General features: G+C 42.7%; 1 protein-coding gene across 1 annotated transcript in view; it reads left to right on the plus strand.

The window, feature by feature from the left end:
- cadm2a (cell adhesion molecule 2a) overlaps positions 1 to 15102 on the plus strand; it is a 962407-nt gene that overhangs the window by 880540 nt on the left and 66765 nt on the right. The window contains 2 exon segments of the mRNA XM_034178357.1: positions 3415 to 3505; positions 3615 to 3793. Of these exon segments, the coding sequence (XP_034034248.1) occupies positions 3415 to 3505; positions 3615 to 3793 (270 nt within the window).

The following is a 15102-nucleotide window of genomic DNA, read 5'->3' on the forward strand; positions in this document are numbered from 1 at the left end:
AATACCCTGCTATCACCACCTTGCCAACGTGCAGGGTTAAAAAAATAAATAAAAATTCCTGTGGTTGTGACTTTTCTGGTGGTCCATCATCCAGAAATGAAACTATGTTTGTTCTTAGGATGTAATTGCTATTTATCTCATACTTTTGATGCCTTCAGTCTTTGGAACGCCCAACCTTTGCATCACCCATGCAGGCATGCACTCATGTTCTGGCCTTGATTTCCACTTTGTCATGTTTTGTTCATTTTTTGTTGTTGTTGTTGTTGTTTTTGTTCTACAAAAAGATACAGGAATTATGAACAAAAGCACAAAAATATGACACACTGGAATAAATGATGGCCGCAATATAAAATTCCATTTTACTATGAGATTTTAAATGAGTGATTAAACGATCTACAGCAAAACAATGCAGTGATACATTGAAGTTGTTAGACCGGCAACTGAAAGCTTGGCAGGGATCAAAGTGCCCTTTGGCAATACCTTAACCCCTGAAACTCCTTAGCTTTGTACTGTGGAGCCCTCACACATCGACCCCCATGTAAATGTGGGAAAAAGATGTAGAGGATGATCACATCATCTGTTCTAGCATCGTGGAACTGGGTCAGAAATGTTTGAGAAGTTGATAAAAATGTTATGTTGTGAGTATTTAAAATGAGATCAAAAGGAGAAAAATACTGATGATGCTGCAACAAGAACCTGTCTGTTACAACATGTCACAGTCAGAAAATTGTTTATTTTTATTCCTCATGGTCTCCTCCCTTCTTGTTGCTGTTGTTAGCACTTAAAACTGTTTTTACAATCTGAAGAGGCTCTTGGGTTAAATAGGTTCTAATGTGCAAAAATATGTTTTAAATCTTTTCTTGGTAAATGTTGAACATCTTGTGAAAGGTCCTCAGAATTGCATAGTTCAACAGTCGAGAATGTTACATGTTGCAGTAACAAGGTGATCAAATGCTTTACCTCAGACAGCTTCAGTGGATGACTGCTGCTACTGTAAATGATCTGATCAGATGGGATTTCTTTCCTTGCCAGAAAGCCTCTCAGTTCAGAGTCTGCCATCAAAAGGTTCAAATGTACATGGCTCTTAAAGGGAATGACAGGTGACGCTCTGATTGGTGTAACTCATGTTCTGCCCAAAGTTCACCTATGAGTAATAAAGTAAGTCCCTTTGGCTGCTCCTTTGTTTTTACTCGGGGTCACCACAGCAGATCCAAGGTGGGTCTGCATGTTGATTTGGCACACGTTTTATGCCAGATGCCCTTCCCAACGCAATTCCCATATCACCGGCCAACAAATGTGCAACATGTGTCTTTCAAATTACCAAAATAACACGTACGAGGGCTGTCAATAAAGTAACGGTCCTTTTAATTTTTTTCAAAAACTATATGGATTTCATTCATATGTTTTTACGTCAGACATGCTTGAACCCTCGTGCGCATGCGTGAGTTTTTCCACGCCTGTCGGTGACGTCATTGGCCTGTGAGCACTCCTTGTGGGAGGAGTTGTCCAGCCCCTCGTCGGAATTCCTTTGTCTGAGAAGTTGCTGAGAGACTGGCGCGTTGTTTGATCAAATTTTTTTCTAAACCTGTGAGACACATCGAAGTGGACACGGTTCGAAAAATTAAGCTGGTTTTCAGTGAAAATTTTAACGGCTGATGAGAGATTTTGAGGTGATACTGTCGCTTTAAGGACTTTTCACGGTGCGAGACGTCGCGCAGCGCTCTCAGGCGGCGTCATCAGCCTGTTCAAGCTGAGAACCTCCACATTTCAGGCTCTATTGATCCAGGACGTCGTGAGAGAACAGAGAAGTTTCAGAAGAAGTCGGTTTCAGCATTTTATCCGGATATTCCACTGTTAAAGGAGATTTTTTTAATGAAAGACGTGCGGACGGGTCCGCGCGTCGGGACGCAGCCACCGCGACGCTCCGCCACAGGAAAAACACCTCTGTTGAAAGCCTTAAGGACAAGTTGGAACATGTCCTGCCTGTTAAACAATTTCTCATATACTCACTCCACTGAAAGCCATCAAAAGCCGCCTGGATTTTACAAATGGTTATCAACACGGAGGAGTTTTTCCTGTGCCGCCGCACCGCGTCGGCTGCGTCCCGACGCGCGGATCCGCCCGCACGTCTTTCATTAAAAAAATCTCCTTTAACAGTGGAATATCCGGATAAAATGCTGAAACCGACTTCTTCTGAAACTTCTCTGTTCTCTCACGACATCCTGGATCAATAGAGCCTGAAATGTGGAGGTTTTCAGCTTGAACAGGCTGATGACGCTGCCTGAGAGCACTGCGCGACGTCTCGCACCGTGAAAAGTCCTTAAAGCGACAGAATCACCTCAAATCTCTCATCAGCCGTTAAAATTTTCACTGAAAACCAGCTTAATTTTTTTGAACCGTGTCCACTTCGATGTGTCTCACAGGTTTAGAAAAAATTTTGATCAAACAACGCGCCAGTCTCTCAGCAACTTCTCAGACAAAGGAATTCCGACGAGGGGCTGGATGACTCCTCCCACAAGGAGTGCTCACAGGCGAATGACGTCACCGACAGGCGTGGAAAAACTCACGCATGCGCACGAGGGTTCAAGCATGTCTGACGTAAAAACATATGTATGAATGAAATCCATATAGTTTTTGAAAAAAATAAAAAGGACTGTTACTTTATTGACAGCCCTCGTATTGTCAATTTTACACATTTAATAATGAATGAATATTCAATTTGGGGTCTGTATACCCAAATGCGCACCTGGGAGGAGAACATGCAAATCAGGTAAATTTGCATATGCCATGTCATTTATCAAGCCTATGAGAAATTTAAGGGGCTAATAATTGCATCTGTGTATTGCACATTTGAAATCAAGGTGCTAACTCCTACAGAAGAGCAGACACACATGAATCTGATTCACAGTCATTTCCCGTGAGCTGTTTAGGTATCCATTCATATATTTTCATTCAATCAAACATTCATTTACAGTGGCCTATTTAGAACAAAAGCAATCTCCACATCCATAGCAAAAACGCATGGATCAGAATGACATCTTAGCCCACTGCTAAAAATTAATAATCTACCCAACCCTGCTTAAACCACCGTGAAACATGAAGATTTCTATTACATAACAAAGCCTGAAACAACCTGACCCCCACCCAATCATCATTACAATTATTATAATTCACAATGCATTATTGAAGCCCCAGTCACACCAAGATAAAGATTGTGCTAACAAAAAGACTGTCACCGCAGTGAGACACACTTGGTGCAGACAGCTCCGGAGCTGTCCGTGGTGCTGCCAGTTACAGTGCACAATTGCACCAGCTGCCTTCATGCACACCTCTGTGACACCTTTGTTGTACTATGGACTAAATGCACAAACATGGAGTTCTATGCCTGATGGCAATCCTCTCCATCTGTCCTAGATGCCCCTCGTGTGGAGATCGTCCACTCCCTTGCAGTCCCTCAGGAGGGTCAGTACTTGAAGCTGGAGTGTGTCTCCAAAGGAAACCCTTCGTAAGTTCCTAAAATTCTCCACCACTGATTTATTTTTTACTTGGCTTCCTTCCGAAAGTTGCTTGCAACATCATTCAGTATATTCTTTTATCATCCATTTACCTCCCAGGCCAGATCCAGTGCTGTGGACAAAGGATGGAGGTGAACTTCCTGACCTGGACAGGATGATTGTAGAGGGAAGGGAACTCACCTTTACTTCCCTCAACAAGACAGACAATGGCACTTACCGCTGTGAAGCCAGCAACCACCTGGGGACCAGTAGTGCCGAATATGTCCTCTATGTCTATGGTGAGTTCAGACGTGTGGCTAATTATGTCTCATGAGCTCATTCAAAAGGTTAAAGAAGGAGACCAGTGAAGCAAGTTCATACTACACAAAGGCACAAAAGCAACAGGGCTTTGTCCATTTAGCAGTGCTACACATAGGCAGTGAAAAGTCTGAACATTAAACACACCAGCGCTAAAATCCACCTCTAAAAACAGAATTATAACATGTCCTGATCTGCATAATGTATCATTGCTAAGAGTGATTAGTGGTACCATCTTTCACAGCGATAAAGGCCTCAGGTGGCACAAATGCCACCAACGCCTTTCCTTAAATAAACCTATGTCCCAGATCTCCTACACACACACACACACACACACACACACACACATTGCAAGGAAAATGCACAAGAGAGGCAGAATTTATTGCTGCATTGTCAGTAATATCACCAGGAAGGATAAGTAATTCCTAGCAACACCAGAGAAGCTGGAGGATAAAGAACTCAGTGTTGGGGAAAAGCAATCGCCGTTAAGTAATACCAAGCTCCTTTGGCTACTCCCTTGTTTTCACTCGGCGTTGCCATAGCAGATCTAAGGTGGAGTTTTACGCCAGATGCCCTTCCTGGCGCAACTCCACATTAGATGGAAAAATGTGACAGTAGTGGGGTTTGAACCAGGGACCTTCCGTGCTGAAACCAAGCGCACTCACCACTTGGCCACCACCCCTGCTGTTTTTAGCATTAAGTAGGTATGCTTTCAAAAAAGAGGATGGGATCCTTATAGGGGTAAACGTGCATGTTTACCTTACTGAATGTAAATAAACTATTTAAGACAAATGATTGCACAGTTCGTCGCTTACCTTAGCCTCCTAGTCGGTCTGCATTGCTGCTCTCCACTGCATCATTACAAGTTGATTGTTGACGTGGAACTCTGGTGACTTTTTTGCTGACAACAGAAATATACTCCCCACTCAACTTCACTTGTCGCATGGTCACACACCACTACTAAGCCATGCACACTACCCACTTGGCTGCCACCCCTGCCATTTTTGGCATTAAGTAGTAATGCTTAAAAACAAGAGCCGAACCACTGTATTATGGAAGGTAAACAGTTTTGTGATAATGGAAAAGCAAGCAGTTGTAAAGCCAGAGAGACATCTAACTGCAGCAAAACAGAAGTTCCTTAAAGTGAATCAATAAAAAATGTCTGTATTATTATTACATACACCTCGGGGGGGGTTCATTTTGCTCTCCTATTGAAAAACAGGTTAATCTAAAAGCGAAAAGCCCTCTGATGCAGCACTTGCTTTGTCTGAGTTTTCTATTATGTTTTGTCAAGCATCCTCAGCATATGTACAGCAATAACCAGATGTGGAGCTGCTGAAGGATACAATCAAGGTAACTGTCTGTAGTTCATGTGAAGTGTTTGCTTGCTGGTCTTGTCAAGTCGAAACTTGAAAACCCTTGAGGTAAAAATGCTCTAACGCTTAAAATGTTCCATTTTACTGTGTGTGTACTTGTACAGCACAACAAATGGCCAACTGGTAGATCAAATTGTGAGTCATCAGGCAGGCTCTGAAAAACTAGATGAACCCTCACATAGCTGGCTTTTATGCCCCTTTGTGCTGTAAATAAAGCACATTTAATGAATGCAGACACTCCTACGTACAGCGTCCTACAGCTTTCATTAATTCTCATTAGTTTGCGGGCAAAACATTTAAAGAACACAAGCCTGTTGTTATCCAGGACTGATAGCTCATCACAAACAAGAACTTGTATTGTTTCTTTTTCCAACAAGAGCTGTTGAGCAGGGGTCCACTGTGCATCCATTCAAGTGCATTCATAGAGCACAACATAGACCGTAAATGTCACATAAAGTGTAATTTAAATCAACAACCTACAGTTAGAACTTTAATTAACACTGGAGGCTACTGCTCTGCAGAAATATAAATCCAATTCAGTACAGATTTTTAAATGAATCAACAACAAGCTCATTTAAAGACACAATGATTAAAAAGTATTCAAGCATATGGAGTCGATATGAGTTTAGTCATACTTTTATCCTATTATGAAATAGTCTATGAAAACACAGAAATTTCAAATGAAAACCGTGTAATACATTAAGCTGTGCACAAAAATCCTTCATACAGTGCTGCATGCATATTGTCCTTCGATTTAGCATGCAAGTTAGGTGAATTGTAAAGTTTATAATTGCCCGGGTTTGCCTTTAGAAAAAGAGATCTTGATCTCAGTGGGACTAACTTGGTTCGATAAAGGTTCAGTTAAATTAAATTAAATTTCCACTTTTGAACATAAATGATTTATTCATGCTGTTCATTGCTGTACATGAAGTGTACATGTTGTAAACAGTTATATACATACAGTATAATGGGCAAATGAGCCCAATAACAGCACATTAACAATTCAAAATAAAGTGAAATGATCCAGTATTAGGGCTATGTCCACTGTTTTTCCCCTCTGGTTAGGCTAGTATCTCACTGAGGTCCAGAGTGAGGGGCAAAAATGCAGCCACTAATCCAAAGTCTTCAACACACATAACGTGTGAGAGCAACTGACATGGCGCACGGCACACAAAAAGTCAAGTGGGCACTGGCGCGATCTTTGCAGATGTGAAGATTTGCCCATGAATACCACACAGCACTTTCACGGATGCTGAGTGCTACTGGGGTGGGCTGAAATGACGACATGTTTGCGCACACCGTGCTCAGCATGGATGTGGACTATTAAGTGTTATTACATGAAACAGGCTGTGAAAATTGTACGTTAGGCAGAAAAGCACTGAAATAATAAAATAAAGTAAAATACATATAAAATAATAATTTAAAAAAGCCACTCAGACTTACAGAATGATGCCCAGGAGATGGTACACCTCAATATTGTTGTCCCCGCTGGTGACTGTCCTCTGCTCCCATGAATGACCACACAATCCTCCGCTGGGTGAACACCGTGATCCACTAGAAGCGCTGCTTGATGCTTGTGTGAGTTCTGTGTTCCTCTGGAAGTGCTCTGATAAAAATAAAAATATAAAGCTGTAGCTCTGGTACTGTCCTCATTCCCACACAGGCGATATCCAGCATGCTGTCAATGCATGCACAACAGGAGGCCGTCGGCCAGCAATATTGAAGTTATTCCACTGCTGTCTTCAGAAAAAATAATAAATGAAAACACAATAAAAACAGTCCAGCCCTGTGCGCCAGATGTCCACCGGTGTGTAGTGAGCGCCTTGTATGGCAGCACCCTGACATCGGGGTGAATGTGAGGCATACTGTAAAGCGCTCTGAGCGTCTGATGCAGATGGAAAAGCGCTATAGAAATGCAGTCCATTTACCATTTCTGTCTTCAGAAAATAAATAATAAATAAATGAGTAAACAGAGATAAAGACAATGAATCCAGTTTATGCCACTTGTCCATGGCCGGACAGGATGCATCCAGCCCGTGCACTGCATGTAGGTGCTGACCCGGCTACAGCCGGGTGGCTGGAAGGTGCTGGAGTCATTCAACCATTTCCAGAAGTGTTGTTCCTCTCTGATCATACAAAAGGAAAAGTGTGTGTCAACCCCTCACAAGTTGTCCCACACATTGCACATGTTCTGAGTCACAGAGACTATGTAGTAAGGCGTGATTTTTTTGGACTGTTCAAAAATGAAGCGACGCATGGGCACCTCTCCCGTGTCTGAACCTCACGCCGAACTGCACAAATTCCCTCACAGATGCCCTTCGCACACCCGTTGCTGCCAAGTGAGATATACTAGCCTTTTGTCCTCTTTGCTGAAATAAGCATCCAATGGAAAAGTAATCAAATGCATGACATACCCCCAGGCATGATTATATTTTACAAAATTTTATTTGTATAATGTGAAGCATTCCCATCTTGGGGTCCAAAACCCACTAGGGGCTGCCAAAGACCACAGTGGGGTTGTGAGGTATTGTCTTCTTTTTTTTTTCCCTGTTTGCATATATAGTAATGGTAAATGCCACATTGGCAGAACCATTTATGAACATTAATACACATATATGCAATTTATTCTTGCAAGACAGAAGGTATGTAGTGCATGAGTGAACGTGGTGTGCATGTGTGAACCCCATTCGCCCTTCCCGATCAGCCTACAACTTCCTACTCAAAGCCAACCGACAACTTCTGTCAGGAAGGGCCGACCACCAAAACAACACAAAGACAGACAAGAACGAAAGACAAGTGGTGAAGGCAGTAACTGAAGTGAGACACCGAAGAGACGGGGCCCCAACCATACAACATACCAGCACAATCAACCACACATGAACAAACAGTGACAGCAACAGTCTGTTGTTTAATTATTGAGCATCCATACCCTGATCTAGGACACCAGAGTCTTGATCCCCTTGATAGCACCGAAAACCGAATTGTGGTGACGGCCACAAACACGCAACCATCCACACACACAGAGACCCAGATCACAGCTAAATATCCAATCACTACTGTGGCTGGTGTGTTGGGCCAAGACACAAGTACAGAACCTTACCATACGACATGGACCACTCCGGCACATCAGAAGCCATACGGCCGGCCGTGAGCAATGACGGAAATGGGTCCAGGACGCAGGGCCCCTGGAGAAGCCAGGAGAAAAAGAGCAGCGGAAGGGCACAGGGGCCAGGAAGGGCAGCCCCCAGAGCCACCGGGCCCCACAGCCCCAGACATCCACAGCCATTCGGGGCCAACCTCACATGCCACATGCCAATTCCAGTTATTGTCTTCTTGATGGCTGTCAAAATTAGAAATGTTACATGAAGTTATAATAATTTGCTTACTGGATAACCAGTAGTAATTAAAAGATCATTGTTTTCTTTGAGCAGCACGGTGACTTAGGGGTTAGCACTGTTGCTTCAGAGCAAGAAGGTCATGGCATCAATTTCCACCTATGGCATTTCTGTGTGGAGTTTGTGTGGGTTCCCTCCGGGTGCTCCGGCTTCCTCTCACATCCCAAGACATGCAAGTTAGGTGGATTGGAAACTTGAAATTGTCCGTAGGTGTGCGTACAGGTGTCACTGTGTTTGTTTGAGTATATGTATATATATATATATATACTCAAACAAACTAGTATATATCTTTTCTTTTCAGCACTGTAGCCAGGCTGACAAAGAGTCAGAGCTCTGTTGAGCTGAGTATTCCTTTAACTTTAACTAGTAATGACTTCATGACTTACTTTGCTAATAAAATTTTAACTATTAGAGAAAAAATTACTCATAACCATCCCAAAGACGTATCGTTATCTTTGGCTGCTTTCAGTAATGCTGGTATTTGGTTAGACTCTTTCTCTCCGATTGTTCTGTCTGAGTTTTTTTCATTAGTTACTTCCTCCAAACCATCAACATGTCTATTAGACCCCATTCCTACCAGGCTGCTCAAGGAAGCCCTACCATTAATTAATGCTTCAATCTTAAATATGATCAATCTATCTTTATTAGTTGGCTATGTACCACAGGCTTTTAAGGTGGCAGTAATTAAACCATTACTTAAAAAGCCATCACTTGACCCAGCTATCTTAGCTAATTATAGGCCAATCTCCAACCTTCCTTTTCTCTCAAAAATTCTTGAAAGGGTAGTTGTAAAACAGCTAACTGATCATCTGCAGAGGAATGGTTTATTTGAAGAGTTTCAGTCAGGTTTTAGAATTCATCATAGTACAGAAACAGCATTAGTGAAGGTTACAAATGATCTTCTTATGGCCTCAGACAGTGGACTCATCTCTGTGCTTGTCCTGTTAGACCTCAGTGCTGCTTTTGATACTGCTGACCATAAAATTTTATTACAGAGATTAGCGCATGCCAAAGGTATTAAAGGCACTGCGCTGCGGTGGTTTGAATCATATTTATCTAATAGATTACAATTTGTTCATGTAAATGGGGAGTCTTCTTCACAGACTTAGGTTAATTATGGAGTTCCACAAGGTTCTGTGCTAGGACCAATTTTATTCACTTTATACATGCTTCCCTTAGGCAGTATTATTAGAAAGCATTGCTTAAATTTTCATTGTTACGCAGACGATACCCAGCTTTATCTATCCATGAAGCCAGAGGACACACACCAATTAGTTAAACTGCAGGAATGTCTTACAGACATAAAGACATGGATGACCTCTAATTTCCTGCTTTTAAATTCAGATAAAACTGAAGTTATTGCACTTGGCCCCACAAATCTTAGAAACATGGTGTCTAACCAGATCCTTACTCTGGATGGCATTACCCTGACCTCTAGTAATACTGTGAGAAATCTTGGAGTCATTTTTGATCAGGATATGTCATTCAATGTGCATATTATGCAAATACACTCAACAAAAATATAAACGCAACACTTTTGGTTTTGCTCCCATTTTGTATAAGATGAACTCAAAGATCTAAAACTTTTTCCACATACACAATATCACCATTTCCCTCAAATATTGTTCACAAACCAGACTAAATCTGTAATAGTGAGCACTTCTCCTTTGCTGAGATAATCCATCCCACCTCACAGGTGTGCCATACCAAGGTGCTGATTAGACACCATGATTAGTGCACAGGTGTGCCTTAGACTGTCCACAATAAAAGGCCACTCTGAAAGGTGCAGTTTTGTTTTATTGGGGGGGATACCAGTCAGTATCTGGTGTGACCACCATTTGCTTCATGCAGTGCAACACATCTCCTTCGCATAGAGTTGATCAGGTTGTCAATTGTGGCCTGTGGAATGTTGGTCCACTCCTCTTCAATGGCTGTGCGAAGTTGCTGGATATTGGCAGGAACTGGCACACGCTGTCGTATACGCCGGTCCAGAGCATCCCAAACATGCTCAATGGGTGACATGTCCAGTGAGTATGCCGGCCATGCAAGAACTGGGACATTTTCAGCTTCCAAGGATTGTGTACAGATCCTTGCAACATGGGGCCGTGCATTATCCTGCTGCATCATGAGGTGATGTTCTTGGATGTTGGCACAACAATGGATCTCAGGATCTCGTCACGGTATCTCTGTGCATTCAAAATGCAATCAATAAAATGCACCTGTGTTCTTCGTCCATAACAGACGCCTGCCCATACCATAACCCCACCGCCACCATGAGCCACTCGATCAACAACATTGACATCAGAAAGCCGCTCACCCACACAACGCCACACACGCTGTCTGCCATCTGCCCTGAACAGTGTGAACCGGGATTCATCCATGAAGAGAACACCTCTCCAACGTGCCAAATGCCAGCGAATGTGAGCATTTGCCCACTCAAGTCGGTTACGACGACGAACTGGAGTCAGGTCGAGACCCCGATGAGGACGACGAGCATGCAGATGAGCTTGCCTGAGACGGTTTCTGACAGTTTGTGCAGAAATTCTTTGGTTATGCAAACCGATTGTTTCAGCAGCTGTCCGAGTGGCTGGTCTCAGACGATCTTGGAGGTGAACATGCTGGATGTGGAGGTCCTGGGCTGGTGTGGTTACACGTGGTCTGCGGTTGTGAGGCTGGTTGGATGTACTGCCAAATTCTCTGAAACGCCTTTGGAGACGGCTTATGGTAGAGAAATGAACATTCAATACACGAGCAAACAGCTCTGGTTGACATTCCTGCTGTCAGCATGCCAATTGCACGCTCCCTCAAATCTTGCGACATCTGTGGCATTGTGCTGTGTGATAAAACTGCGCCTTTCAGAGTGGCCTTTTATTGTGGGCAGTCTAAGGCACACCTGTGCACTAATCATGGTGTCTAATCAGCATCTTGATATGGCACACCTGTGAGGTGGGATGGATTATCTCAGCAAAGGAGAAGTGCTCACTATCACAGATTTAGACTGGTTTGTGAACAATATTTGAGGGAAATGGTGATATTGTGTATGTGGAAAAAGTTTTAGATCTTTGAGTTCATCTCATACAAAATGGGAGCAAAACCAAAAGTGTTGCGTTTATATTTTTGTTGAGTGTATGTAGGACTGCTTTTTTGCATTTGCGCAATATCTCTAAAATTAGAAAGGTCTTGTCTCAGAGTGATGCTGAAAAACTAATTCATGCATTTATTTCCTCTAGGCTGGACTATTGTAATTCATTATTATCAGGTTGTCCTAAAAATTCCCTGAAACGCCTTCAGTTAATTCAAAATGCTGCAGCTAGAGTACTGACGGGGATGAGAAGGAGAGAGCATATTTCACCCATATTGGCCTCTCTTCATTGGCTTCCTGTTAATTCTAGAATAGAATTTAAAATTCTTCTTCTTACTTATAAGGTTTTGAATAATCAGGTCCCATCTTATCTTAGGGACCTCATAGTACCATATCACCCCAATAGAGCGCTTCGCTCTCAGACTGCAGGCTTACTTGTAGTTCCTAGGGTTTGTAAGAGTAGAATGGGAGGCAGAGCCTTCAGCTTTCAGGCTCCTCTCCTGTGGAACCAGCTCCCAATTCAGATGAGGGAGACAGACACCCTCTCTACTTTTAAGATTAGGCTTAAAACTTTCCTTTTTGCTAAAACTTATAGTTAGGGCTGGATCAGGTGACCATGAACCATCCCTTAGTTATGCTGCTATAGACTTAGACTGCTGGGGGGTTCCCATGACGCACTGAGTGTTTCTTTCTCTTTTTGCTCTGTATGCACCACTCTGCATTTAATCATTAGTGATTGATCTCTGCTCTCTTCCACACTTTTTCCTGATTCTCTCCCCTCAGCCCCAACCAGTCCCAGCAGAAGACTGCCCCTCCCTGAGCCTGGTTCTGCTGGAGGTTTCTTCCTATTAAAAGAGAGTTTTTCCTTCCCAGTGTCGCCAAGTGCTTGCTCACAGGGGGTCGTTTTGACCGTTGGGGTTTTTCTGTAATTATTGTATGGCTTTTGCCTTACAATATAAAACGCCTTGGGGCAACTCTTTGTTGTGATTTGGCGCTATATAAATAAAATTGATTGACTGATTGATTGATGTGGCTCTGTGGCAGACTGGAGTCCTGTGTGTCGCTGAATGACATACTGTGGATCATAACTGGCTGCCTTAAGCCCACCCCCACACATCTCCTTCCATTTCTTGCAGGAATTGCTCCAGCCAAACTGAGAAGCCAAAATATTTAGTCCCAGATCCTCAAAGCCTTGGCCCTCAATGCTTGAAATCACGTCGCCCCTTCTTCAGCCAATCAGCAACTCTGCATAGCCTCAACTACAAAATCATAGAGGCCTGGAATGAAGAGTGGGCTCAAAACCATCACCCTGCCCAGCTAATGGTAGCCCCTAACACTATCGCACCCTCAGATTCTGACCTCCCCCATAGCCTGTGGGTAACCTTAAATCGTGTCAGAGCCGGAGTGGGTCGTTTTGGTGCAGATATGCATTGATGGGGGCTGAAACCATCAGCTTTGTGCGAGTGCAGAGTGGAGGCCCAGACCGCATCATACATTCTCGGTGAATGTAATATCCTTCACCCTCCCCCTACCCATCACGACCTTACATCTATAGATGACAGTATGGAGAGATGGCTTCAACACCTGCCCAACATTGTTGATTGAGCTTTGCAACACTCATACGCAAGAAGAAGAAGAAGACTGGCGTCCTGTCCAGGGCGTACCCCGACTCACACCTTATGACTGCTGTGATAGGCTCCAGCCCCCCTGTGACCTTTATTTAACCAGTTGAAGATGAGTGAGTGAGTGAGTGAGTGAGTGAGTGAGTGAGTGAGTGAGTGAGTGAGTGAGTGAGTGAGTGAGTGAGTGAGTGAAATAGTTACTAACACACAAATAATAGACAATTTTTTCAGATGACTGTTTTTGAATGTTACATTTAATAATGTAAAGCACACAATTATGAATCATTTGGACTTTAAATCTTTGGTAAGGTTTTGTCTTTGGCAACTCAAATATAATGTTACTGTTTACACTGTTTTATATATAGTATGACAAAATGTCAATTTATAATTTCATACAGACCAACCAACCGATTCCTATAAATAATTTCAATTCAATTTTCAATTTATTTTCCATTATATAGTGCCACATCACAACAGTTGCCTCAAAGCGCTTCACACAGGTAAGGTCTAACCTTACCAACCCCCAGAGCAACAGTGATAAGGAAATTCCCTCTGAGGAAGAAACCTCAAGCAGACCAGACTCAAAGGGGTGACCCTCTGCTTGGGCCATGCTACAAACATAAATTACAGAAACAATTCACAGAACAATTCACGGATGAATATACAAGAATTGCTGTTGGTGCACAGGACAGGAGGGTCGCAAATACAACACAACACAAATACAACTCCTATCTCTGGATGGAGCTGCACCTTAAATAGAGAAAAAACAGAATCAGGCATCAGAAAGACAAAAAATACTGTATAATTTGTCAGCATTAATCAACAAGAAAAACACAAGAAATACTTAGGTGATCGCCAGCCGATAGCACTAAGCTTCACTAAAAGACCCAGAATTTAGGTAAAGTTGAGGGTGCAGCCCACTCCAATTACTAATAACATGAATTAAAAGACTAAAAAGCATAAAACAAAACTGTACCAGTATGCTAGCCATATGAAAGGGAAAAGAAGTGCATCTTAAATCTGGACTTGAAAGTCTCCACATAATCTGATTGTTTTATTGACGCAGGGAGACCATTCCACAGAACATGGGCACGATAAGAGAAAGCTCTGTGACCTGCAGACTTCTTATTCACCCTAGGGACACAAAATAGTCCTGCACCCTGAGAACGTAAAGCCCGGGCCGGTACGTAAGGTTTAATTAGGTCACCTAGGTAGGGAGGTGCCAGTCCATGAATAATTTTATAGGTTACTAGCAGAACCTTAAAATCGGATCTCACTGGGACAGGAAGCCACTGAAGAGACGCCAAAATGGGTGTAATGTGGTCAGACTTTCTGCTTTGTGTCAAAAGTCTGGCTGCAGCATTTTGAACCAATTGAAGAGCCCTAAATGCTAGACTGCGGTAAACTAGAAAATAGAACATTGCAGTAGTCCAATCTAGAAGAGATGAACGCATGGATCAGGGTCTCAGCATCAGCCATAGACAGGACAGGATGAATCTTCCCTATATTTCGCAGGTGGAAGAAGAATAATAGCTATTCTAAATAGGCTGTACATATAAACATCTGGCCAAAACTTTAATCTTGGCTTGTTACCTTAACTTTTGATCAATTGCTGTTTTGTTTTGTTACTCTAATCACTTTGCCTTTGGCTGAGCCTCATTTGTTCCAACAAGTTTGATCAAAATAGCATCAAAACACACTGGACCAAAAACCAAATCAAATCAATTTTATTTATATAGCACTAAATCACAACAAACAGTCGCCCCAAGGCGCTTTATATTATAAGGCAAAAGCCATACAATAATTACAGAAAAA

The sequence above is a fragment of the Thalassophryne amazonica genome, chromosome 9 (assembly GCF_902500255.1).
Source record: "Thalassophryne amazonica chromosome 9, fThaAma1.1, whole genome shotgun sequence".
Taxonomy (NCBI): domain Eukaryota; kingdom Metazoa; phylum Chordata; class Actinopteri; order Batrachoidiformes; family Batrachoididae; genus Thalassophryne; species Thalassophryne amazonica.